The 26,597-nt window shown below is 38.1% G+C and overlaps 1 protein-coding gene across 8 annotated transcripts in view; it reads left to right on the top strand.

The window, feature by feature from the left end:
- Window positions 1-26,597, top strand: part of SATB1 (SATB homeobox 1) — a 92,280-nt gene that overhangs the window by 16,992 nt on the left and 48,691 nt on the right. For 2 of the 8 annotated variants that reach the window (XM_050970686.1, XM_009086105.4), the window contains exons 1-5: window positions 287-2,228; window positions 5,100-5,335; window positions 9,130-9,306; window positions 10,114-10,240; window positions 10,968-11,091. In XM_050970686.1, the coding sequence (XP_050826643.1) occupies window positions 5,125-5,335; window positions 9,130-9,306; window positions 10,114-10,240; window positions 10,968-11,091 (639 nt within the window). In that variant the 5' untranslated portion in view covers window positions 287-2,228; window positions 5,100-5,124. Of the gene's footprint in view, window positions 1-285; window positions 2,229-2,320; window positions 2,391-5,099; window positions 5,336-9,129; window positions 9,307-10,113; window positions 10,241-10,967; window positions 11,092-26,597 lie in introns of those variants that run through there. The other 6 variants (XM_030232731.2, XM_018909581.3, XM_018909580.3 and 3 more) reach the window with 5 other exon arrangements.

Genomic DNA, 26,597 nt, shown 5'->3' with positions numbered 1-26,597 from the left:
CGCCCCCTCCGCCGCAGGCCCCATCTGCCGGGGGGGCGCGCTGTGGCGCGGGGCCGCGCGGAGCGGGGCGGCGCGGAGCGGGCATTGTGCGCGGCGCAGACAGGGCCGCCTCACCCGCACCCAGCGAGCTGCAAATTCGTGCGCGCCCGGAAGCCGCACGCCCTCTTCCCCCGGCCCCCCCGCTCACCTACCGCCGCCGGCGGCCGCCCCCCCCCGGCCCAGCCCGGCCCGGCCCGGCCCGGCGCCCCCTCCCCGCTCCTCGCTGCGGTCCCCTTCTGCCACCGCACTTCTGGTGACCCCCTCCCCCTTCCCCGGCCTCCCCTCCCCCACGCCTCTCTCCTTCACCACCACCACCACCTCCTCCTCCTCATCCTCCTCCTCCTCCTCCTCTGCCACTTTCTCTCTCTCTCCCAGGACGCGTCGGATGATCCGGGGCCGCTGGGGAAGGGCTCCGGGCAGCAGCAGGGAGGCTGCGTCCTCCTCCCGTCTCCGGCTGTGGGAAAAAAAAAAAAAAAAAAAAAAAAAAAAGCCGGTGGCCTCGGTGTTATTTTGTATTAAAATGAGGAGGAGGAAGAAGAAGCAGCGGCAGCAGCGGCAGCGAGCGGTAGCGGAGAGGAGGAGAGGAGGCTGTGAGCAGGGGACGGCGGCGGCAGCAGCAGGAGGAGGAGGAGTAGTGATGAGTCAACTAATAATTTAATGGGGACAGAAACAGAGAGGGAGAGAGAGAGGAGGGGGGGGAGCAGAGCAGAGCGAGGCAGCTCCGTCCGGGGACACACACACATACACACACACATATCCATGTAATATCCAGCAACAACCACCAAACCGGCCTAAATAACAACCATACCCAGCCAGCCAGGGGAAACGAGAATTAAAAAGAAAAAAAAAAAAAAAAAGACAAAATACAAAGCCTACCATTATTATTCTTTTTCAATTGTTACTGGGGTTTTTTTTGCTGGCTTGGTTTTTGTTGTTGTTGGCTTTTTGCAACCTATTTTATTTTTTTTACCCCTTCTTGCGAGTAACTCTTCTCGGAGTTCCCAGATTTTCTTTTTTTTTCTTTGCAGAAGCAGAACCAGTTTTTTTGTTGTTGGTTTTCTTTTTTTTCCTTTTTTTTTTCTTTTTTTTTTTTTTTTTCCTAATAGGATCGGGTTTTTTTTTAAATTATAATTTCTCCCGGTGTTGGACTCGGAGGGAGTGAAACCTCGTCACTTTTTTGTAGTGGTGGTGGTGTGCCTTGTTGTGTGTTTCCTTCCTCCCCTCTGTTCTTTTTCTCTCTCCCCTCCTCTCTCGCTCCCTCTCTCCCCCCGTCACTCGCACAACAGCCCCCGGTAAATGAGAGGAGACAGGTCCTCTCTGCCTTTTTTTTTCTTTTTTTTTTTTTTTTTTTTTTTTTTTTTCCCTCCCCGGACCGCAGAGGCGAGATTAAAAGTGGCATTTTAGTGCCTTTTCCTGCAATTTTCTCTCCACTTTTTTTTTCTCTTTTTATCTCCAGTAGCGATCTCTGGGGCTGAGGTTTCCGCAGAAAGTTTGGGGGCTGTTACGGTGTATATTTTTGCGGAGGGGGAGGGGAGCGGGCTCCTTCTGTGTGTGCTGCTCCTCTGGGTGCCTATTGGAGAATAATAGTGTAAGTGACAACCTAGAAGTAGACTTTCTGCTCTTCACACTGGATAGAAAAGCTGCCTTTTTTTTTTTCTTTGCTGTTTTTCTTTTTTAATAACCCCCTTTCTCACTTGATCCTTTATGCATTGGTTTTATTTTTGAAAGGATAGCTAGACTTAAATCACCCTCCACCTTAATTTAAACCTGCTACTTATTTTTAAATTATTATTATTATTATTAATTCCTCGTTTTGAGCGTTACACTTGTCTGATCAATTTGATCTGCAGCTCTGTCTTCCGTTGCTAAACCTCGAAAACTGGCTCTCTCAAAAGATATTTAATCTCTATTTTTTTTGTCCATTGCCATTTTTGCTCATGGCTACTCTGTTTCTCGCTATCTGTTTTTGCCCCTCCCCGCCTAGAGGAAAATAGCAACAAGAAAAAAAAGGAAAAAAAAAAGAGAATATTAGGGGAAGTAGTCCTCAGGTCTGCTGCCCCCCCCCACCCCCCTTCAGAAAGGGGGGGACCTAAAAACATCAGTCTTGAACTTCTTCCTCTTCAAGAGCTCGGGCTGCAAAGGAAACCTCCTTTGTTTTTGTTATTTATATGCTGTCAAGTTTTGAAGTGGTGAGTTTCGGGTCGGTTTTGCTAATTTCACTCAGAAAACTGCAGTGTTTCTGTTTCTAGATAAGTACTTTGCTTCTTTGTCTCTTTAAAAGGTCACAGGGAAAGCTTGGCCTGGATTGTGAGAGCCATATGGAACGGATAAGTGCGGAGCCTCTCTCAAATGTGATTATGGGTTTTTATGGGGGAGGGAGGGAAGAGGAGGGGAAAGGCATGGGGAGGGGGCTGATTCAGGAGGAGAGAAAGAAATAATATAATACCGGCAGCGTTACATCGCGACAAAAGGACATACGGCACCGACTCTCATTCAGAAATTGCGCGGTGCGCCTGTACGTGTACGCTGGCTCCGGGAAACTGTGCCTTGAAATTGTGCTCTTCTCTCACTGATCTGTGATGAAAACTTGTAGTTGTGAAAGATGCCTAAATGCGAAGCCCGGGGAAACTCCTGGCCTGGAACCGGCGGAGATGATAGGTCTTTCCTGCCACCCTCTCCCTGGGCAGGCCATGCTGGTTGTTGCTCATCACTATTCCAAACTGAGGTTTCAGTGAACTTTAGCCTTGGGCATGGAGTTTAAATGAGTAAATTAGGTGTTTTATGTGCATGTAATTTTGCTTTGTAACATAAAGCTTTTTACAAGATGACTAAGCGGTGAAAGGATGCCGATGGGTGGGTATTCTCAGGCCAAGCGAAAATGACCCATTTGGTGTTTTGGTTGCAGTCAGTGTATTAACTAAGTGGCGATCTATCACTTTTATTCACTGTACATGATGTAGTGCGATTCTGACTCATGATGACTAGATACTTTTTGTAGCAAAGAACCTTCCTGCCTTAGAGTACTTCTGAAGTTGCCAAAAGTGATGAGGAATTTCTTGATCGAAGCTTTTTTGTGTGTGTTTTCTTTTACTCTTCCCCCCCCACCACATACCCCTTTTTTTTTCTTTTTCTTTTTGTTAATCCTCTTTTTCTTGAGACAGACCAGTCTCAGAATAGCAGCCCAATGGTCTGTTAGCGTTGTTAGAAACATCGGAAGATGTTAACAGTTTGAGTCTGTAATTCTTTGCTTAGGTTACTCTTAGCACAGTTTAAAAAATTCTTTTTAAAAAGTGGCTAAAATAAGCGTGTTTACTGTTAATGAGACGCATGACCTAAAACAGATGGGATAAAGATGAATAGTGAACCTTAGCCTGTCACCTAACAGCATAAGGAAAAATAATGATTGTCTGAACTTCATCTGTTTGGTTGCATTCTTGAGGTTGCTTGTAAAGGTTCGAATTAATACATTGCCTTTTTCTTCACCGTATCGGGAAAAACAGCGTGATGTTCAAACAAGAAAAAAATAGTCTACAAAATTATCACTGGCATGTATACTAGTGACATAGAAGTGTATATATCTAAAGATTCCAAGATATTTAGGCTCTAATGTGCAGAAAATGTATTGAATTATTAGGCAACTGAAAGAAAAGTAGCAATTATCCGATTCACACCAGTCTTTCTAAATATGACTTCCCCAGTATTACTATTTGTACTTGCTAGTGTAAATAGTAGTTCAAAGATTAATGTCTCTTGACCTGTCCTTAGTGATTTATATATATATATATATATATATATATATATATATATATATATATACATACACACACACACACACATATATATATATATATATAACATAATTGTCTGTGTAGTTATACCTTTCCCTGTCAGGGAAAGGTAGATAAAATACCTAACAGTCCCAACAGTATTGATTAGTGAAATCATAACCAGAAAGATGCCTTTGCTCTCAGCAAGGTTTTTTAATATAGTTGAAAAACAGGTTCTGATGAGTGGCAAAAATCCTTAAAACTTACCCTGTTATATTGTAGGCTTGGGAGATTTTTAGTGATTTAACTGTAATTGTTATTCATGGACAGAGCTTTCACAAGTTTATAAAAAGGGAAGTGCAAGCATGCTAATATATATATTTTCTTAATTTGCTATTGAAATTCTGGTTTTTTGGTTTCAAATAGCTGTGTCAGCATCACCCAGGTTTTGGCTTTTTTATATTTAAGGGCATCAAAAGTACTGTAGAAATTGTGGAGGATTTTCCCCCAGCTTTATGTTTGATGAGAAACTATTCAGTTATTTATCTTAATTGAATAAACTCCTCTGTTTAACACTTGAAGCTTAATATCTGACAAACTGCATATTTTGAACCTTGCAAAAGTTGATAAACTGATAATATTGGTTAGGAAACTCAAAAGCAATCATCTCCCGCCACTGCTTTCTGAAGTTAAATGTCAAATTCTTTTCTAACTTCTATTTTTAAGGGGGAGAGGAATTATAAATGGACAATAGTCTACATCTCTAATAAATCTGTTGCTCCTTCAACTAAAGTTTTAACAATCTCTCCATTATTGCTTGTCCATTTTATAATCAAATAGATCAAGAAATTTTTCATTAGAATCTTTCTCTCTCCACAACAAAAACATCCGCGAATAATAACAAACCTTTCTATGAGATTTGTAACAATACCTGTCTTGGAGCACACACCTTGACAATCATCATCACTTAAATGGGTTTTAGACTCTCTCAGTTTTAGTAAAATAGCTCCAAAGATTTTTTAATTTTTTTTTTTAAGTGCTCTGGTTGGCTTTTGAAAAACCATTCCAATAGATTATGGTACAATCTCTCTGTAAACTGGGGTATGAGGTTATTTTTGAAGAATAACTTTGTCTCTTTTAAAAAAGGCATTTCTTTCTAGTTAAAATATTTATCTGTTCTTCTTTATAAGCTTGTGGTACATATATATCTGTCTGTGTACATGTGCAGGCTGTGTACGTATACATATGCGCACACGTGTACAACATATATATTTTTTTTTTTAATCATGGCAGGTGATCTTTAGAGGCGGGACTGAGTATGGATCATTTGAACGAGGCAACTCAGGGGAAAGAACATTCAGAAATGTCTAACAATGTAAGCGATCCGAAGGGTCCACCAGCCAAAATTGCGCGCTTGGAACAGAATGGGAGCCCATTAGGAAGAGGAAGACTTGGAAGTACAGGAACTAAAATGCAAGGAGTGCCTTTGAAACACTCTGGACACCTGATGAAAACTAATATTAGAAAAGGTAACGCTTTTGATAATTCTGCATTAGAGAAATATGATTTATTATATTTGGGGGGGAAGCATACTTTTGCAGACTCTACTTCATTTATATTTCAGGATTAAAATCTCCATTCTAAAATACTATATATTCCCAATTCTGATATAAATCACATTTGGGAAATGTAAGGTTCATTCTTGGGTGGAGCATCTTGCTTTTCAGGGTGGAGTCTGATTTTTGTTAAGGTAAAGACTAGCTACTGTGATTAAAGAAATTCTTACATTGAAATGTAAGTAATTTGGTGCATTAATTCTTTGATTAAGCGCTGGGCTAAGAAACGCAAAAATATGTGAGAGTAAATAGTGAACCCCCAAAACAAATTCTTTGCCTTTCCTCCTAATGGTGGTCCTATGATTGGAAGGGCAGCAGTATTTCCATAGCAGTTGTAAGTTGGTTTAAAGGAGAGAGTGTAAATCTTTAGGTATCACATTGGAAAAGTCATTTATGATGTCAATCTTCGCAGTTTATTTTCTTAAGTACAATTCATTATTGAACAATGAACAACTTGGGTGTCATATTTTTCAGTGGCTGGTTTGCTGTAATTAGACATTTACACAAGGAAGAGGCACATTTAGAATCATTGATGTTTGTATATGGATGGCTTTTGTTTGCATTGAAAATACTTTTAATGGACAGTAAAATGCAAATTTTACTTATCAAAATTTGTAAGTCTTTTTGACCATGTCCTGCAGGCTTGCTAATTTAAATCAAAATATGCTGCATGTAATTTGGCATATATCTTAAAACAGCCTCTACTTTTCCTAGTATAATCAGTTATGTTTATAATCCAGATTTTTCTTGTATTTGCTAAGCAAAGTGCAAAATGCAACCAAGACTATTAAACGCACAAAGTTAGAAGGCAGAGGAATTTCATTGTGTCTCATGCATAACATTTATCGTACAATCATTTATTTTTTCCTCGGTTTGGCGAAAACAAAGAATATATTGATCCTGAAATGAACAGACACAGCAGTCCGTATTGTTAGATCTTTATCTATTAAAAATGGAAAAACAGCACTTCAGCAAATTCTTTGGCCTCTGCTCATGATTACCCTATTTATTGATTGTTTGCCAAGAATGTATGCATCTTAAGAAAGCCAGGGTAAGAGCATTAAAAATATAATTTATTACGGCTTTTCAAGTAGAGTGCATTAACATTGTACAGTGAAGCAGTAGAGCTGTATAAAAAGGACTTTCTGACGCCTGCAAACATATAAGTTCCATAAATTCCTAAATAGGAGATTTCAGCTGTCTCTGGTATTATGTGATATTTGCACAGCAAACTTTAATGCCAGGACAGTTTTAGACAAGGATTCTACAGACTTCAGTGCTCCTTATGGAAGACGTGCTGTTTACACAGACTCGTAAACCTTCAGCAAAAGCTCTAACACTGCCTTCAGGTTTAAATCATGCTGTATTTTTAGCAGGGAGCACTGACCAATGCTCTCCCCTTTAATACTAGAAGGTTATGAAGTTGCTGCACTTGGAGGTCTTGCCAAGTACTAGCAGGAGTGATCAGCCAGCTGAAATTGTGCTCTCCTGTATAACATTTTTCACATTAACAGAAGGACACCAGTGACAGTTTGCTAAAAGATTTAGTGGCTTGATTTGTAGTCAGATGATACCTGTGTCGCACTACCAGGATCCAGCTCTGTTAATCTATGCTGTGCCTCAAAATTTGGCCAGGAGGCTTTCCTGTGTTTAAAGTACCACACTGCCCAAAATGCTGCAACTGAAGAAACCATGTACCTGGCAAAAAAAGGTGCTGATAAGCAGCAAAGTACCTGTGTGTTGTGTCTGATCATAGCTTAATTTGTAGGAGCTGATAAGGGGAAAAACAAATATGCTTTAGTTGGTTTACGATGTATCTGCACTGTTTGTTAGAATGAAGCTTTGCTTACACTTTATCTTCAGGAATTACTGGTGAAACTACGTAAGAATTTTGAGCCCTTGCTCTGAGTCAGATGGTAGTAGGTGAAACATCAATTGTGAGAGCCTGAAAGGGAGAAAAAGCCCAAAAAACAAACCACCAGCTTTTTGCAGATGAATTGTGTGTGTCCACAGCTTATTTAAAACCAGTGAAATAAACACCGCTTTGCATGTACTGCTTTTGCTTTGGTCTTCTCTCCCTTCCTGGCCAGTCTCACTAAGATTACAAAAAAAAAAAAAAAAAAAAAAAAAAAAAATCAAAAAGAAAAAAAAAAAATCTCCTTCCTGCACTACATAAATATTGGCAAGCTTTTGCTCTTGTGTTTCAGTCTTTCATGCTGAGCCTATTGGGCAAACTGGAGTGAGTTTGTGAGCTTTTCCTTGCAAGCCTGAAGGGGTTTGTTTGCCAGAGATTGGCTCTCTGGTGAACAGATGTAGTTTAAATATACGTGCTTAAGAGGTATCTTTTTTATCATGATTTCTTTCTATACGTTCAAATCAGCAGACGTGGTCTTACTCTGTTGTCAAGAGTAAAGCTTCCTTTTAGACTACAGCATGTCTGGTGCACCTTAGCAGGTTAGGAGGTTTCTGCAAGTCTAGAGGGCAGTGGTTATAGAGGCATTAACATTGTAGGACTAATTGGAGTTCCTGGGTGCCCTGTTAAAATAACCCTTGTCATCATTTATGCTAAAGATGATACCCCTCTGGCAGGCTGCCATAAGAGAGTTCTGTACATCTCCTTTTAACCCTTCTCCTTTCTGTCATTAAGAGATCTTTACCTGTGCTGCTGGAGACAGCGGAACGGGATTGGAGCTTAAAACCACAGGTCATTGTGTCATCCAGGTCCGTCTGGGAGCCTGGGAGGGATTTTCATAAAGTCCAGGAATCTGGTTGCTGGGAGAGATTTTGTCCCTAAACCTGCTTGGGTTGTTTGCTACTTCTCTCTCTGTCATCAAAAGGGAGGAAAATAAAATGAAATTAAATTAAAAAAAAAAAAAAAGGAAAAGGCAAAAGGAAAGAAAAAAGGTTGCTTGCTTAATATTCTGTGCAGTGTATGGAAGGGTTTGCCATATGATGCTACAAAACTGGAAACTAGTAATTAACTTTCAGGCATGCCAAAATAGCATTGTGGGATGTAAAGTGCAGGAGACAACAACAACAAGAGCAACAAAAATAAGCCTGAACTGCAGGTACACTTCTTAAAGTGGCATTGAAGTCATGATTTGTTCCTTAAAGATGCAAGTGAAAGTAGTGCTCAATTGCACTCAGTGACTGAAGCACGAATTAGTGTTAACTTTTGCCTTGTTTCCTTGTGTACTCTTTTCAGAGTGAATATATAACACACAAGGTGATTTGTTGTTGATGTTGAAACCAATCAAATATTTTTGGCAGGACTAAGAAAGTTTTAATGTTAACAAACAAAATTATGTGGCTGGTACTAAAATGGCTTACAGTGAAGACATCTGCAGTATGTATTTAGGTTCTCATGCTGCCTGCTACTCACAACAAATCAGGCAGGACAGAGAGAATCAACTTCTCTTCAGTCAACCTTGTTATTTCTATAGAAGGTAATTCTTTAAATCTGCATCTGATCAAGGGAGATAAATTTGCATTTCTGCCTTTCAGGAAGATGTATGTTTTGTAGAACTTTATGTTTTCTTGGGGAGAGTGAGGGGAAAGGACTCGGGGAATATGTTGATCAAATATTTGTGATGATTCTTGATGCCTCCTCTGCCTGTTCGTACAGGTTTTATTTACATAACTCTATACAGACCCACCTACTCTACTATAACTCAAGTTTAATATGTTAAATTTAATTTTTTTAATAGGAAGTATGCTTCCAGTATTCTGTGTAGTGGAACATTATGAAAATGCCATTGAGTATGATTCTAAGGAGGAGCATGCAGAATTTGTGTTGGTGAGGAAGGATATGCTTTTCAACCAGCTGATTGAAATGGCATTGCTATCTCTTGGATATTCTCACAGCTCTGCTGCCCAAGCAAAAGGTAAATAAGATTATGAAATTGTACAATGAATTGTGTTTGTTTGTGGGGTCTTGGGGGAGGGGTAGGATTTCTTTCAGGAATGCAATGCAGGTTTTACTTCTTAAACTTCTTGCAGATTCTGTGTCTGTATTTTTTTTTTTTCCTTGGTGTGTTTTTATTTAGTTAGTGCACATTTTGTTCTTGGGGAATGTGGAGGTAAATTCCTTTTTTTTCCTTTTTTTTTTTTTTTTTAAGAAGAAAAAAGACTTCAACTGAATCATTAGTATGCTTATTGACCTTAATAATCTGCTCCACTGAGGATCCACAAGGAAGTGTAAAGCATATTTGAGCAGATGGACTGTTGAGAGTCAACTTGCATTTATGACTGAATATCCAGCTCTGTTTCTTTTATTTTGTTCCTGATGGTTTTATAGACTGCAAAGTAATTTTTTTTGTGCTCAATTCTTGCATTGCAAAATTCTTACTAATTTATTAAGAGGAATGCTAACTATTATATCATGTCTTATTGAATTCATGGGAACTCAGGAAAATATACTTCTATACATATTAAAAAAATCTCTACTGCCATGCATTTGTATAATTTCATAATATAGATAAGGCCTATCCTTGGTGATGTGTGGGTGGGGGTTTTTGGAGGGGGAGGGGGTTGTTCTTTTGTTTTGCCAGATTTAAGGGGTTAGAAACAAAGGTAGTGATCTTGTTAAAATCAGATATTTGCCCCTAGGAATTAAGTAAATCACTTTCTTTCAATTTTTCCTGTCCTTCTTGCCCACCTCCCCTTCCCCTATGAAAATTACAATCCTGCAGGGCTTATCCAGGTTGGGAAGTGGAATCCAGTTCCACTCTCCTATGTGACAGATGCCCCTGATGCTACAGTAGCAGACATGCTGCAAGACGTGTATCATGTGGTCACACTGAAAATCCAGTTACACAGGTAAGTCATATACCAGTTCTGGGATGTGAACTGTTACTTGTCTGCTCCTAACTGTTAATATTGCTTGTATTTAATTCCCACTGTGCTTTGTGCTCAAAGTACAAAGGCTTGCCTAAATTCCTTTTTAGTTACTCTAATTCTTCTTTAACTTACAGTATACTATTGCAGAAAACTTTTATAGCTCTGATGCATAGATTTTCTTTGGATATCTCATTAAAACTATATTGCATTTTAGTCAATTAAATGATGCATTACAAGAAGGCATTTTACATAAAGTTTACTTAAGAGAAAAATATTTTTGCATATCATGAACAGTACCATCTGTGTGCATTTTGTAAAAGAATGACTTGCTCGCACTTATTGTTGCTGTCTAGGTTCTTAAATTTCACGGCAACAAAAAAGAAAAAATGGTTAATATATTAATGCTTTTCATGATCAGTCGTGAGAAAGCATTACACCTTAAATTGTTTTACCAAGCGCATCAGAGCAGGAAGGTAGAAGTAACATGAAAAAATAGTCGCCACATGCAGCTGATGTATAATTCATGCATCAATACAGCAGATGTGTTGTATAAAGTAATTAACTAATCGGAACAATCAGGAGACCGAGAGCAATCTCCAGATGCATCTGCTTGATGCGCAAAATGAAATCTGTCTGTCTTAAAGGAATGTTCTGCAGCAGGATGCAATCTTGTAATAATCCCTTTTCTAATCTGTGTTTCAAATAGTTGCCCTAAACTAGAAGACTTGCCTCCTGAACAATGGTCTCACACAACAGTAAGAAATGCTCTGAAGGACTTACTGAAGGATATGAACCAGAGTTCATTGGCCAAGGAATGTCCCCTTTCGCAGGTACTTAGCATAACATGTAATAAATAATAAAGCACTATAGGCAAGGCTGATGTGAGATTTGAGATTTCTACAGACTGCAGCAAGTAGTACCCGTGGAGTGGATCTGCCAAAAATGCAAATGCATTTGACCACTTCATGATCTTTATAAATATGCCTGATTCATTTTGAACATAGTCTTACAACATTTCCCATGGGGAGTCGTGAAAGGTTGTTTACACCACACTAAAATCATCTCACAGCAAACTGGATTTTAACTGGTTTTTGTCTGCAGTCTTTGAACTGCTTTGATGCAACTACTTTTTTCAAGCACATGTGTTCAAGATGTTAAAAGGCTCTTTACTTACTGCTGTCAAAAGTACTATTGAATCTGAATGCTTCTTAGATAACCTACAGTAGTTTTAAACGCTAATTCATAAACTGAGACAGTCTTTGGCATGCTATATGAGAAGGGAATAAAGAATAAAGCTCTTTGGGTGATATGTTGTTGTTGCAAAGAACCAAAGGAAAATCAGTTATTTATTAGTTCTAATCAAAATATACCTAAATAAAAATGAGACCTCATTTTATGCATTGCTAAATATTGAACCGATGCATTCTTCAAGCCTTAGTCGTATTGTTCTATTTTTGCCATTCTTTTTGTTCTTCTCTTGTCAAATTACTGCAAAGGCACGACTCATTTTTCTATGCAGTATGGTGTCCAATGATCCTGTGTTGGGAGCATGGTATTTTTTTTACCTTTTAAATTTTAAAATGTATTTCATTGTGGCGCAGTGGAGACGAATTCAGTATACAAAAAAATGATGCTAGTTGTGGCAGGGAGGGAGAAAGAGAAATTAAGTGAAGGTATTTTTATGGGGATTTTATTTCTCTTGCTTAGAATACTGGAGTCTTTGTCTCTGAAAGACTACAGTTAATCTACAGGAGACTACTCTCCTCCTCTGTCTAGTTTTTATGAGGAGATTAGCAGACTTGTTTCCCATCCCTTTTTTTTTTCCCCCTATGGTTAGATTGTTTTCAGTGATGTGGCTCCAATATAGAAAGTTTTGAAGTGGAAATAATCAAAATTATCTTCACTGGTTGCAAACCATTCCAGTTATATGTCTATGAAGTTATCTTGTATGTACCTACTATAAAAGCATGCGAGCTTTTGCGCTGCTGGCTTATGGAGGCTGCAGATAACTTGGGATTTTTCTCCATTTTAATCTAATAGTGCTACTTTTTGCTTGATACTGATAGAAAGCAAATAATTTCTATTGAGGTGGAATATCTCATTTCTATTTGAATATTGTGTTTCACAAAGGAGTTTCTGTATATATGTATATATAAAGCAGGAAAAAGCTTTTAAAAGGGATGCTTTACTATAGAAAGTATCCTGGCACTGGAATCAGCTCAATAATTACATTCTTCTAAAAAACTTTCTTTCAAACTATACTGAATTTTTATGTAATAACTTTAATGGACAAAAAACCATCTTTCTTAATAGCAGCTCTTCAAGGTAATGCTTGAGATGACTAAAACTCCATACTACAGAACTCTGATTTGGGACGGTTTGTTTACTGGTTTGTATTTCTTTATTTGTAAAAGAATATACTTAAAGCCATGAGCTTCTTTCTGTTGTTAAGAGTGTGCTTATTACTGTTGCCTTCTCTATCTCTACCAGTGCTGCCATAGTTGAGTTGCAAGAATTTAAATAGCTTCTGCTTTTCTTTTTTCTTTAAAAGCCAAATTGTATTAAGCTTAAAGTACATTTATTTATTCTTGACTTTAGGAAAAACAAGCTTTTACAGTAGTTGATCAAGAGCCCATCAGTCAGTCTAAGTCTTCCTGTTTCCCTCTGGGAGCTTGAGGGAAGATGAGTTGGTCTAACATTGTCCTTTTCGCATGAGTAAATTGATCAGAATACTTCCCATATTGGCCTTACCTCTCTAAGTCCTTGTATATCATTCCTATGGAAAGGGCACTAATTTAAGAGTGCCAGTGTTTTATTAAAGGTATTAAAGTTTTTGAATTGCTCTGCCATGGCGTGCTCCTGCAGCAGAGGTGAGAAGTAAGAGCAAGGCAGAGGTCAGGAGACAGCGTTTATTTAGGGGATCCATCAAAGTGCCAGCATAGGAAATTCTTCTGAGAGCAGAGAAGGGCTCTCTCCTGTTATGTTCTTCCACGGATATAGGTAATGCCATATGAAGTGCTTCATCATAAATGCAAACTAATGCAGTGACACTGTACCATAACTTATTAACACTGTTATGGATATAATTTATTAACCACAGAAAAATGACTCAAAGTGGAAACGAGATTAGTTATCGTTTTCTGTCACTGTCATTAGCAATACTCTGTTTTGTGTAGGTAGGGAAGGACTTGCTTTAAAGTAATTAAGCCACTGTGCTCAATGCGTGGCATCTCTGAAGCCCCATTTTCACTTAGAGTTTACTGTATTTTCTGAAACAATCTTGCATCATATTTGTTCAGAATACTGGCATTCTGTATACTGAAAAAAAACCTAAAAACAAGGCAACTATTTTATAGTGCAGACATCCTTAATAACTTGAAAATACATGAACAAAACTTGGAGAACCAGTCTGTTTCAATTATAGAGTCTTGAAAACTTAACAGTATTATTTGCTGGAGTAGTTTGTTTTTATTTTTTAGCCATTTATTTTCTTGTCCAACTAAAACCTTGAGGTGTAAAGCTGTGAACTCTTCATGCCTTTCTTGATAAAATACCACTGTGACTCTTGCTCTCATTAGAAGAGTTGAATACATGATCCTTTTTGAAGCTGCTGTAATTCTCACTCTGTGACTGTGTGGCCACCCCTGAAGGTCAGTTTTATTGCTCAGTGTATGAGCCCACATCATGGGGAATCCATGTCAACATGACTTGGAGTACTTAGGATGGCCAGGAGCAAACGCACGCCTCTGAATTGCTGTGGAATTGCAAACAGCCGTTCAGACATTTAGCCTCAAATTTTTGGTATCAAGCAGTCAAGGTAAAAGGACACTTCAAATTTTGCATGGAAAACCCAAGCCTGTTTTGAATTATGCACTAAAGTGCATATTTTCATGCTTTATATCAGGTTTGCAGATTTTATTGCTAGAGACTGGCAGCATGTGCAGATGCCGACTGAAAGACTTTTTGCATTTGATACACACAGCTTGCTTCATTTCGGTTTCCTCTCCAGACCTCTTTTGATGGGAAAGGTAACTTGGAATTTAATCTAGGGCTCAATTTTGGGCCGTCTTGTGCATTCCATTAAATTGGTCTATCTCACGAGTGGCCTAGATCTCATTTCCCTCCTGTTTTGGCTCTTCAGTCTCCAAAGGGTTGTAAAGAAATTGTTCTACCATCAATTCTTATTTCCAAACCCTTGCACAGAAGCTCTACTCTACTTTGGCCTTTTGGGAGCTGCTCTAAAGTGATCAGGCAGGCAGGCAGCTCTGTTGCATTTACTTACTTAATGTTTGTCCTTCAATGTCTCGCCTTAGTCTGGGCATTTTCATACTTCACTTTCGCAGTTTTGCTCTGTTTTATTTTTTAGTGCAGAAGTTTCTTCTTACTTCCTCAGTTAATAACTGAAATATTATTGTATTATATATTTATTCTGTATTTATTCAGATATTAATAAGGGTTTTTTTCCTCTCTTACTCCTACGAATTACTACATCTCTCTCTGTTTCTCTGTGTAGTTATATACATTATATATATATATATATATATATATATATATATATATGATATATATAGTTCAATCAACTTTTATGAGGAAGAGGAGAGCAACATGGGGTATTGGTCTAAGACAAGGACAGGAAATCCTTTTGATAATTCTAGTACAAACTCACCGTGTGCTTTTGAACATTTAGATGTATCCCTTATCTTGAGTTCCTGTAACATTTTCCATGAAAAGGTGATAACAAGTCACCTATCAAATGATGAGATTTTAGAGATTAATTAGTATCTGGTCACTGCTTTAAAAATATGGCACTGATCAAATGACATTGATTTTTCTACTGGTATTATCTTGCCTGATTTTTTTCTACAAAAAGATATTCGAAATGATTGTTGTTAGTATTCACAAACAGGCACTAACAAATCACTGCAAAAGCTCTTCTGAAGCAAGGTATTCTTTTTCTTACCCCGTAGTGTCCTGAAATGCGAAGGTATTTGGTTGGGGATTTTTTCCCCTCCCTTTTGCTCATCCTTTGAGACTGTTTGTATCTAGTCTGACTGTCAGGACAACCAGAAGTCAGTATATTATAGATGAGAAATTCCAGGCATGATGTAGAGTACAATCTCAAATCTCAATGGCTTTTTTTTCAATATTTTGTAGGGGACATGCAGTATTTAAAATATATATATCCAGAGGCTGTGATACTTGGGGACATAGTAATTTACAGACTATTTTAAAATTTTTGGAAGATATTTGTGTGTTCCCCCCTTCCCCCGCCTGTAATGTCATTTACATAATTTTGCTCTTGGTGATGAGGGAATAGCGTTATTTCAGTCAGAGGGATGTATGCTTGCAGTGCATGAAACGTATGCACGCATAGTACAAGTGCTGGTACGATACCCAAGTCTGCATAGCTGTGCACTTGTGACAAATATAACTATTCTGACTGCATTTTTAACAACCTTTCATGCTATAGTGAATCATTCTCTTCACCTGACATGGGCATAGTATAGATCATATATTTTCCTTTCTGTTCAGGAGCCCTGTCCTGAATTTGCATGTTGTTTTGTTCAGACTTTATATGATCTAGCAGAGACAACAGACAGAAAGCGTTCTTGGAACATCAGTGTTTCTCAGTTCACCTGATGTGAAGGCACTTGGCTATCATAGCAAATAGGCAGCTCAGTAGATATCTTCTCACATTTCCATGCTGCTGTTCTCATCCACCTTTCCAAAATCCTAACCAAAAAAGTTGTGTTTCCTAAAATTAAAATTTCTGTACCTATAGATAATCAAGGAACGAGCTATTAAGAGTTGCCAAAATACATACTTTTTATAAGCAGTTTTTGATTCATGCTTTACTAAGCCAAAAGGGTTTTTTTGCCCCCTCCCCTTTCAATTTTACCTGCCTAGACCTGAGATCAAGTCCTTGGATTTCTTTGTTGCCTGTAAGTCTCTTCTGTCTTCCTCCCCTCCTCCAATAATTAATAACCTGGGTAAGGAATGCAGCTCTTTTTTCTGCTTTAGAAGTTACTGTACTTTAGATTTTAAAGATGCCATTAATTATTTCGGGGAAGTAAATCCTTGAGGGCCTGGGCTCAGGTTTTGGCAGGCAGGGCTTTTCAACCCACCCCCCAGTTGCTCAAGAGCAGTCACTGTGATGTCTCTTCAAGCTGACATGGTATCTGGATTTTTAAAACATTTGCAATTAACTATTAAAATTTGTGCCTAGATTTTTTTAGTCATCCAGATAGAATGGGCACTGCAGAGCCTATTCCTGATGGGATGAGCAAGATGTATATTATAGGTATTTGGGTAGAGCTGTGTGAGGACATTGATTATTTGAGCATTGATTTTATGTTCTTTAGATGCACCTAAACACTCTCAGTGTTAAAGCTCCACCAGTCTATCTGCAACTGTTTTATCTGTGGAGCAGCCTATTAAAGATGAAAATATATAATTGGTTTTTTCTGCCTCTTTATTAGAATTAAGTATAACAAGGATGTGAAGTCGCTTTCCAAAACAGTTGCGAGGCCTGAAATTATTGTGGGAGGAGGGGGAAAGCATGTTTTGTTCTTCAAATAAATGCAGTGTCTGACTTCAGTGGTGTCTGTGAGGTGTCAGCATGTCCCTTGGTATTTGTGCTGTAATGTGATCTGCTTCGGAAAAGTGGAGGAGTCCAAGAGAGGAATGGTGCTAGTGTTGAGGGTTTATTTTTTTGTTGTTGTTTAATTTTTTAAATTTTGTTTTTACACTTCCAAAGTCAGGAGTTATAAGCACCTGTCCTCCACCAGGCTCTCTTGTGAAAAGTACAAAATTAATGTGTTTTTGGGACTATGTGTCCCACTTTGAGTACCAACCATTTTTGATTGTATCTTGGCAATTTTGAGAACTGTGTCACGTGAATTATTATCTGCATCACATGGACTTCAAGTTTTAGAGAAGTTACAGGATGAAAAAGGAACACAGATTGTTTTCTTCTGATACGTTTTCTTCCAAAAAGTATGCATGACTTGTAGAACTGAGCCCTATTTGACTTCTGTTTTCACTCAGTGTTCCTGAGAATAGTATATAGAATAACTTGCATTTTAAATATTTGTAGTGATGTTCTTCTTTTTTGTATATACACACATACACATAACCATGGTTTTTTGTTTTGTTTTGTTTTTTTTTATTTCTGGATACATTTAGTGGGTTAAGAGGCAGTCAAGTAATGCACTTCTACAGAATTTTGTTCACGGCCAAGTGCTAACCCTGATTCATTTCTTTTTTCCATAATTTTATTAGAGAGTTAACAAACCACTTCTCCAGTGTTCTTTAAAGCAAAATAGTGAATAAATATTTTTTTTTTCTTCTTATTGGCAAATTTTTGGCTGTGGAGTACTGAACAAGTATAAACAACATGAGAGATCCTTTAACATAACATGAGAGAGCCTTTAGTCGCTTTGCTCCCTAGCTTTGGAACTCATTGCCAATTGAAGTAAGGAAAGCTTGGCTGTTGGGACTTTTAAATCTAGACTTAAAAGTTATTTGTTCTGTTTAGCATTTTTAAAATGATTCTATTAGGAATTGTATGTGCTTCAGTTTTAATTTTAACTCATAATGATTGTAAAGCACCCTGGGATGCTTGTATGAAGGGCGCTACAGAAACCCAAGATTGTATTGTACTGTGTTGTAATGTATTGTATTATTACATGGTACTGGAGTTGGACCACGGACAATTCATATAGAAAGCATTTGAATACTTAGCTAAAGATAAGGGGGGGGGGGGGGGGGGGAAGATACTGTCTTTTCTTGCTTTTTTTCCCCCTTTTCTGTCAGTTATTTTATTAAACTAAATTAACATGGCAGTTATTCCCTAAGAAATGCCAGCATAATTTACTGCTGCAAAGGGGCTCAAAATGTAAACCAGATGATAAACTAAAAATAAAAAAGTCCACATTAAGATTTAATTGCACTTCCCTTTCTATATTACGTTCTTATGTAAAATACATTACAAAACAGTACATTCTTTATCACTTCCTTCACTTTTAACTGAATTTCATTAACAATAAAGAAATATATTGTCTCTATTTTCAGTAATGTCACTTGACAGTTAATCCCTTAACTTGATGTACATGTCTTTAAGATTTTTTTTTTTTTTTTTTTTTAATAAAGAACATGATAGCACTGACTGGAGCCAAGTATTGCACAATCATGTGATTTGCAAGTTTCCCAGCTCGCAGCTTTGCCAGTGCAGGTCAATTCACACCTGCCACACTTATGCCATTCTGGTCCTCATGTTGCTTTTCCTCGGTGATTGTCAGAGGTAGAGAGAGTTGTGCATGCGGCTCCTTCCTTCCCCCCTCCCTCCCCACTCCAAATGTGTGGTAAACCTTGTGCATTGAAAGTGTCTGCTCAGGAATTAAATGGAGTTTAATTTCTGTCCATTAGAAAGCTGCGAACCACATCGCCAATTAAGCCTTCTATTTAAAGGGCGAGGAGATACGTATGTCTACATCTTAATCACTGCTGTGACTGGTTTGCAGAGACCTTCTCTGACTGGTTCAGTTATTACTAGCAGTGGTGGGAGGCACAGGGATCAGCGTGGTTATAAAACCTACCCAAAAGCTGAGCAAATTCTGTAGGTGCTGTAGCGTCACTGTCAGCAGATTTGAAGCTGAGGTACATCTGTGTTAGGGGACGCAGCGGTGTAGGCATAAAGATGAGCCAGGGAAAAATTACTTGCATTGGTAATAATTTTTACCTGGTAGGAGCAAAAGCAAACAGGACCCACTTGTTGAGAGGCAGTGCTCAGAGACATGCAACTCTCACCTTGTCAGACCGGACTCATTGCATGCCTTCGCTATAATCATAACTTAGAAGAAAAGAGATGCGTTTCTCAGACTGAGCAAAACTCTGAAACCTTGCTCCCCCAGCATCACCACTTTTTTTTTTTTTTTTTTTTTAATTAGTGATTAAGTTCTTACTTTTTATATCTAAGAACCATGGTAGGGGAACCGTAAGGCAAGGGTGAGCTTTGTCTCTCTTTCCTTGGTCACTTCCTTAAGAGCAGCACAAATGGTATCAGATTGTGCTGGTGCCTTGCAGGAGTGATCAGAGAACTGGTTTTTCAGGACAGTAGCAGCCTCAGATGTGCCTCACTTGAAGCCATAGAGTAAACTGCTCAAAAGGGAAAGTTCTGTTCCCCAGAGGTGGGAGAGGATGAAACGTTCTCCTCATATACACCTGTCTCATTATTTTTAATTTTGTTTTTTAAGTACTAAGATTTCCTACACTGAGAACTTCTGTTCCTCTATAGGCTTGCACCAGAAGAGGGGAAAGTGTGCCTGGCTGTGCCTCTGTTCCAAGGGATTTGATAATAAACAGTAAACTGTCAGGGAGAAGGATGGGCTTTGTGATGATAAAAAACTGAGACACATGCAAAGGACATTGGTATCAATGGCCTTTCTAGAGCCAGAGAGAAGATTTCAGCTTTATAAGTTTACCTAGGTGGTTTGTATTTGAATCAGTATTTTGGGACTTCCTTAGAATTTTAAGGGTTGTGTGTGTATTTATGTATTTTTGTGTATATATCACAATAAAATTCCACCAAGATATACGTGCCAGCTTGCACATCCCTGGGCTCCCAAATGTGTGTTCCTTACTCTGCACTTCTTGTAAGGAGGATCTTTGTGTGCTAAGTCTAATTCAGCTATTTTTTTTTATTTATATATTTTAATGTTAATGCAATGACTACTCAAGAAAAATTTAGTAAATAGAACCCTAAAGTGCACATACATATTCCTCATGGAAAGCTAGCTGGAACATTTCTCTTTTGAGATACCTTCATTAAATCTTGGATCTTTTTATGAATTCTTCAGAGCATTTACATTTTTCACAAACTCTTGCTAGTGAAAGATAGCAACACAGAGGCAAAACTAATACCTTGGCTAAAACATCTGCTTACAATGTCACCTTTACAATTTTACATAGCAAAAGAATCCATAGCAAATTTCATACTATAAATTACTTTTCTCCTGACAAATTTTTATGTTTTTCTCGGTTCAGAAAGAAGTATGCTCGTGTGCTTTTAGCAGCACATCCCTCATAAAATTTGGGTCTATATGATTAAGAATAATCAGATGTACATGTGGTTCATAAAGAGGCATGTGACATGAAACAGTAAAACTGAGACTTAACCATTTAAACAAAGGATAGATAAGGGATGTTACATTTGGCACTAGAGGGGTATTTAAGCAAGCAATCAGAGGCATGAGAAATGCACTCAGTAGGAGCAGAAATCAATGAAGTTCAAAAAGCTAGTCATACATTTAAAAAAAGAAAGAAAAAAGGTACATGAAAGGTACATTTAGAGGTTACAGAAAGAGATTACAATAGATGTGATGAAAGATCCAGCACAAAAAGTCTTCAGATAAATACTTGATGATTTCTCTAGCTTAGCCACTGGTAACTTGGCTGAACTTGGAAATTGCTGGATGAAGTTCTAGGGTCTCATTTTATGTAGATCCCAAAATGGACATTCAAAATTGCCTCTTTTGACTTTAAAAATGTGCAAAAACTTACATTGAAAATGGAAAAGAGATTAAAGGAAAGGCTTATCCTTAACACCAAAAGAAATTCAGCAAGACAACTGTTAGTGCTACTGAGTCTGATGACTTCTTGTCTGGACATAGTGCCTTAGGGCTCAACTTCATGCCAGACATCTGATGCTTTGCTTAGCAGAACAGTGGAATCTGAGTAGAGACTTGCTGAAAATCATGTCCTATTTCCCAGAAAGGAAATCTTCCTTAACATGGTAGGTAATATTAAGCAAAAACTAAAATGAAAACAACCATTGTGGCTGGGTGAAGATAGTGCAGTTATCAACATCTATATCAGGAGTATGTATACACTGCAGGTTTTTAGAAAATCATTGTGTACATGAAGCTGCCTTTAATGCATTAATAAGTCTAAAATGTCTGGTATCACACAGAGCATTTGCATTAGGTTAGTATTTGAAAGCATGTTCATTAGGACAGCATCCCAGATAGGATGTTCATAGGGAACAAGGCAGAAGCACTCTGACCTGGCTGGAACAGCCTGGTTGGAAAGAAAATAAGTCTACCAGAGAGGAATGCTGAAGGTGTCTCATATTTTCACCAAACCAGTCTGTGAGATCTCCAAGACCCCACCTACCTCTTTATTCCCATACAAGAAATTCTGGTTTGTATCTTGGATTATTCAGACTGTCCTCTTGATTTCTAGTTTCTCCTAGTATCCATTCATTGCATCCCAAGAAGAGGTGACTGCAGGTGTCCAGGCTTTATGTAGTACATAGCCTAGTGTAGGAACAGCAGTCTTCTGGAGAGAGGCTGAGACTGTCACCACACAGAACTGGTAAGGAGGGATGTATCTTCCTGTGGTTCTGTGGACCTAAAGTCCAGGCCCGGTTAGAGCATGGCTTCTGGGTTTGTCTTCATCCAGCAGAAATTCTGTCTGTACCCCTAGATAGTGTTGTGGTGGGCACCAGTGGGAAGAGCTCCTGAAAACATGCATCCCCAGCTCAAGCTGAAAGAGAAGGTTAAAGCAATCTCATTTCATAACAGCTCTTTCAAATGGATTCCTGGCTGAAATGGATAGCACATTTCTTACCCATGGAACTCTCAAATTTCAGAGCTCTGCTGGCAAAGGCTCTTGCATAATCAAAATCTTAGGTTGTATTAACTCACCCCTCAATTTCATTTTCATTCTGTGAAGTAAACCAAGAATTAACTTATTAAATACTGGATATTTTGCATTCTGTATTTTATCCAAGTTGTTTTTAGAAAGGGTTTAGCCAGGACTTTTACTACTAAGTATTTGCCATTTACAAATCGTGTGCAGTAAAATTGGGATTCTTAAAAAGATTTGTGTTGGACATCTGACAATGAAGACAAAAATGCGTTATGTCTCCTTATCTTTTGTAGGTTGAGCTTGTGACTTCATTTTCTTTCTCTTTTTTTTTTTTTTTAGTCTAAGGCACTGTGCCATGAAGCTTGTAACGCAGTTATGAAGTTCTTCAAATCTGAATTAACATTTCCCACCTACCTATCTTTCTCTCTTTTAAGCTTTTAACCTTTGTAGATATAAGAGTAGTATCTTGGGAAGCAGCTTTTTATTTGAGCTTTATTTATATCCATCAGTGGGAGATGCTCAGAAAACATTGGGAGAATGCTGCTCTGTCATGCAGCAACTGGGAATTTACATTACAGAATGGTAAAAATAGTGCAAGGATCAGTTCCTTCAGATGCTGAATCCTCATTTCTGATTTTCAAAATCTTCCCATGTGTGGGTATATTTCTATCCATATATAAATATATGTATATATATGTATATTTAATTTGGGTTCTTTTAGTTTTATATCTTCCCCCATTACACCAGTGTAGCTCTACGTTTACATTAATACATACATTTACAATACTTAAAGACAACATAAGAGAGAAAAGGAGGAGGAGATAATTTCAGTTTTTCAAGGACAGGAGAAAGGAGGAAAGGCATACTAATGTATTGGAAGAAAAGCAGGTACCATCACTGTAAATCTGCCTTTTATTCAGTTCTAACTTATATGGCCAGCATTTGCCGTGCAGATCCTTATTCTCCTGACCCTGGCATCAGTATGGAGGTCAGATAGCCATCCAAGTGCAATGCCAAAGGCACAAACAAAAGTTTTTTTCTTCTCTGTCCATCTGTGGGTTTTTCCCTGATCCTACATGTTTATAGGGCATATGACAACAAATTCCATTGCATTATTTGCTATAGTTCAAGCTAATGGACCAAGGAATTTAACATAATTCTTTGTATACAGTTAAGCTGTCCATGTCAGGACTTCTTGCCCAAAAAACAGCTAGTGGCTGGATATATTTGGTCTGCTTTTATTCAGAATGGCAGATGATATTTCTCTGCCATGCCAGCACTAGGAACAACATTTTGCCCTGGTTGGGTTTTTGCAGTACGTGGGCTGGCATAGGCTCAGGCAAGCTAAAATCTTTTGATTTGGGGATAATCTTGTGTTATCTGGTTGGGGCTTGAAGGTTCCCTTCTCATTTGAAAAAAGGTTAAAGTGGAGCCTCCTGAGAAATAAGCACTCGTAAGAGTTCAGCTTCTGTTAGAACTGATGCTTGCTATTTCCACGCAAACAAAAGCCACTGATAGTGGCTAGAATAGGGGAAACAAAGTTCCTCTGTCCTTTATGAAAAGATCCCCCCCTCCATCTGCCCCCAAATCTTTAAGTTCTTTTCTGCAACTTTATCACTATTCAAACTAGGTCTAGGGACAAAGGCTTATAGCTTTTCTCTTTTACTTTTTTTTAAAAAAGCATGTTAAGTTTGCAGCATTGGAACATGCCTCCCTGCTGGTGTCTAGGGATGTAAAGCAGAGGATTTATGGGAGACAAAATAGAATAAAGTCTTAAAAGTTTGGCTTTAAAAAATGGAGCCAGTGGTTTGACAGATTGTTCAGTAAATGTTCATTTTATTGAGAATTATAAAAAAGGTTCTTAACGCCTCTGTACCATTAATATAATACATTAAAAGGGTACTGTCAAGATTAGTGTTTCAGCTCTGCAAATTGACTGTAGGGTTTATGGGCAGCACTGTTCATACTCTGCTTGTAAGATGAGGTATCTTCTACTTACCACTTTACAAAACCATTATGTTGTTACAAGGCTTTATACTGAAACACTTGATAAATAGTAAAACGTAAATAAAATCTCATTTGAAAAGTGAGAGGATAGTTGCTGCCTGTCTTATAGCCAGATTTAGCAGATGCGGGTTTGAATGTAAAACAGTTGTGAAAATAGCCAGTGTCAAACTAGTGCAAAATTAAACTTGTGGGGTGTTCTGTTTTCAGTGTCTGTCATTGTTGAAATACTCCATTTCAAAAGCATGCATTCCTTTCTACAGAAAAAAAAAATCAGATTCCTTAGCTGAAATTAATTAGCATTCAGAAACCAGATAGCATGTTTTTGGGTATTCATGAGATCTCTGTTTGAAAAAAATGTTTTTAACTTGTAGAAATGTGTTGCAACACACAGATGGGAAGAAAAAGAAAAAAAAATCTCTTTAGCAAGCACTGTGTGTAAAAGGAATATTACATTTTGCACGCTCCTGATTACCCTGTGTAAACAGTTTTTGACATCTGTCTTTATAGTTTTCGAGGAGAGGAAGACTTTGTTAAAAGAACCATTTTTATACAGCAGTCACCATTTCAGTCTTGCTTTACCTGTATTATGAAAGCAGATGGTCTGCATGTCTTTTGAATATTTATAACTATCAAAAACAATCTCTTGCTATTCACCCTTAGGCTTATGAGATGTCAGGACTGTTCTGGTTGAAAAAAAATCATCTTGGGTGTTTACAGAAAGGGGATTACATTAAGCTGAAATGACTATACATTTTCCAGTTTAATATTTGTCCATCAGCTGTTTAATCGTATTTAGATAATTGTGTAAATAAGTTGTTGCAGCCCTTGCCCCTTCCACTGAGCAGGCTTGAAGCTTTAAACACCAATGAATGAGTTGTGAAAAAGCTCAGATTTTTTTTTCCTAGTTAAACAACCTGGAAGGCCTAAATAAGTTTTGGTTACAGTGCCTCTTTTGAGAAAAATGTTTAGATTGCAAAGGAATCCCTGATATCTAATTCAGCCGAGTTGTTCTAGGAAGCTGCTGTGTCTGTTACTCTCTCCTAAGTCTGTTAGCATGTATTTGCTCTGTGTAAATACTGCAGCCCAAGTACCCCTTCATGAGGCATGAAAACAACCTTATTCTGCCCATATAAAAATAATTTTAAGGTTATTTAGTGGAAGTTTTGGGACTGTGGGGGTTAAAAGCTTTTTTGACTGGAAGCTGAGCAATCACTGATAACAGATTTTGCTGTGGTTGGTTGATTTGGCAGAAAAGCATGAACAGTTTTGGTTTAGATGATTGAATTAACCTGATTAACATTGTTTTTGTTGTTTTGCAAAAAGGACAACAGTATACTTTTAGTGATGATCGAGCAACACTTCACCTGGTTGAAGAGCAGTGTTAGAGGCAATGACTCAGAAATGCTTCCCTTGAAGCACCTGCAGCAGTGGCTGTGGCAACGAGCCGGCATGAAAGGCTCGGGTCCTTCCCATATCTTGCAGGATGCACCTTGCGTTAGATTCTGGCACAAAACAAAAGGTGTCTGATGCTACCCATTTTATTGGGTTTCGTTTGATGGGCATATGAAACGATTCCTGCTTGAGATTTATGATATTTCCCCAGGGAGTTCCCCAACTTCTTTGAGAAAAAGATGGTGTCTGGTATTTAATCTCTGGTATTTAATCTTCCAGAGAAAATGGGATTTGGTTCAATCTACGCTGGGTGAACCTCAGCTGAACCTCAGAACAAATTCTACCCCTACCTTCACACAGTTGTTGGATGCCTAATTATAATTAACTTATTTGGCTAAAAAAAGAGCACTTGGGCTGCAGCAGATGGTATCATTCCAGAATAGTGGGATTTCTGTGAAGGTGGCACCATTTCAGATGAGATCTCCCGATTCTCAGAACATGACTGCAAGTGATGTGGTTGGGGGGAGGGAGATATGGGAGAGGGAAAAGAGGGAAATTTGAGATCTTGAAGGCTCACAACTTACTTTTGTGGATAAACTACAAGGAGCTAAGTTAAGATTGCTTATCTGTGACCAGTTTTTGCGTTCTCTCGATTTTCTTTGCAAGAAAGAAATCTGATTATGAGTGATGAATGTGATGCATTTGAATATTTGTATGATATATTTATATTTGTCATCCTTGTATGGGGAGGGTATCTGCCTCTGTGCCTCACAGATAAGGAGGATATGTGCAGTAGTACCAGGATATGATGTGCTTCAAATACAATAATTTTGATTTTGATTATTGATAATTCAAGACATGGGGAGCTCCTCATTTGTAATGACCCAGGTAATATGAAAAGCATCATTATACCTTTAGTCTAGATAGTGAATCTCTGAAGACCACTAACTCATGGGGTTAATCTTAAGTTTTAGGCCATAAGCATACCAAACATTTATATATGTAGATTGGTATTAAAATGTACAAGAATTCTATAGCAATAGGAAATTTCTATAGCCAAGTGCATCTCTCTGCAGTGATGTGACTGCACGTTTGATGATAATAAATAAAGAGTAGAAACAATGACATTCAGTGTTGTCAAGATATTTTCTGAGTTAACAAGGTAATAATATTTTATCTGGCTTGTAAAATTTTGCCTTCAGTGAATTAGTAAATAAATCATTGATTCCTCCTGATGAGGATTCTTAGCGTAGGTAATATCACTTGAATGTTTGCATGAAGTGTTCTC

The sequence above is a fragment of the Serinus canaria genome, chromosome 2 (genome assembly GCF_022539315.1).
Source record: "Serinus canaria isolate serCan28SL12 chromosome 2, serCan2020, whole genome shotgun sequence".
Lineage (NCBI taxonomy): Eukaryota > Metazoa > Chordata > Aves > Passeriformes > Fringillidae > Serinus > Serinus canaria.
Note: the sequence above shows the minus strand (reverse complement) of the source record. Positions and strands in the feature narration are given on the sequence as shown.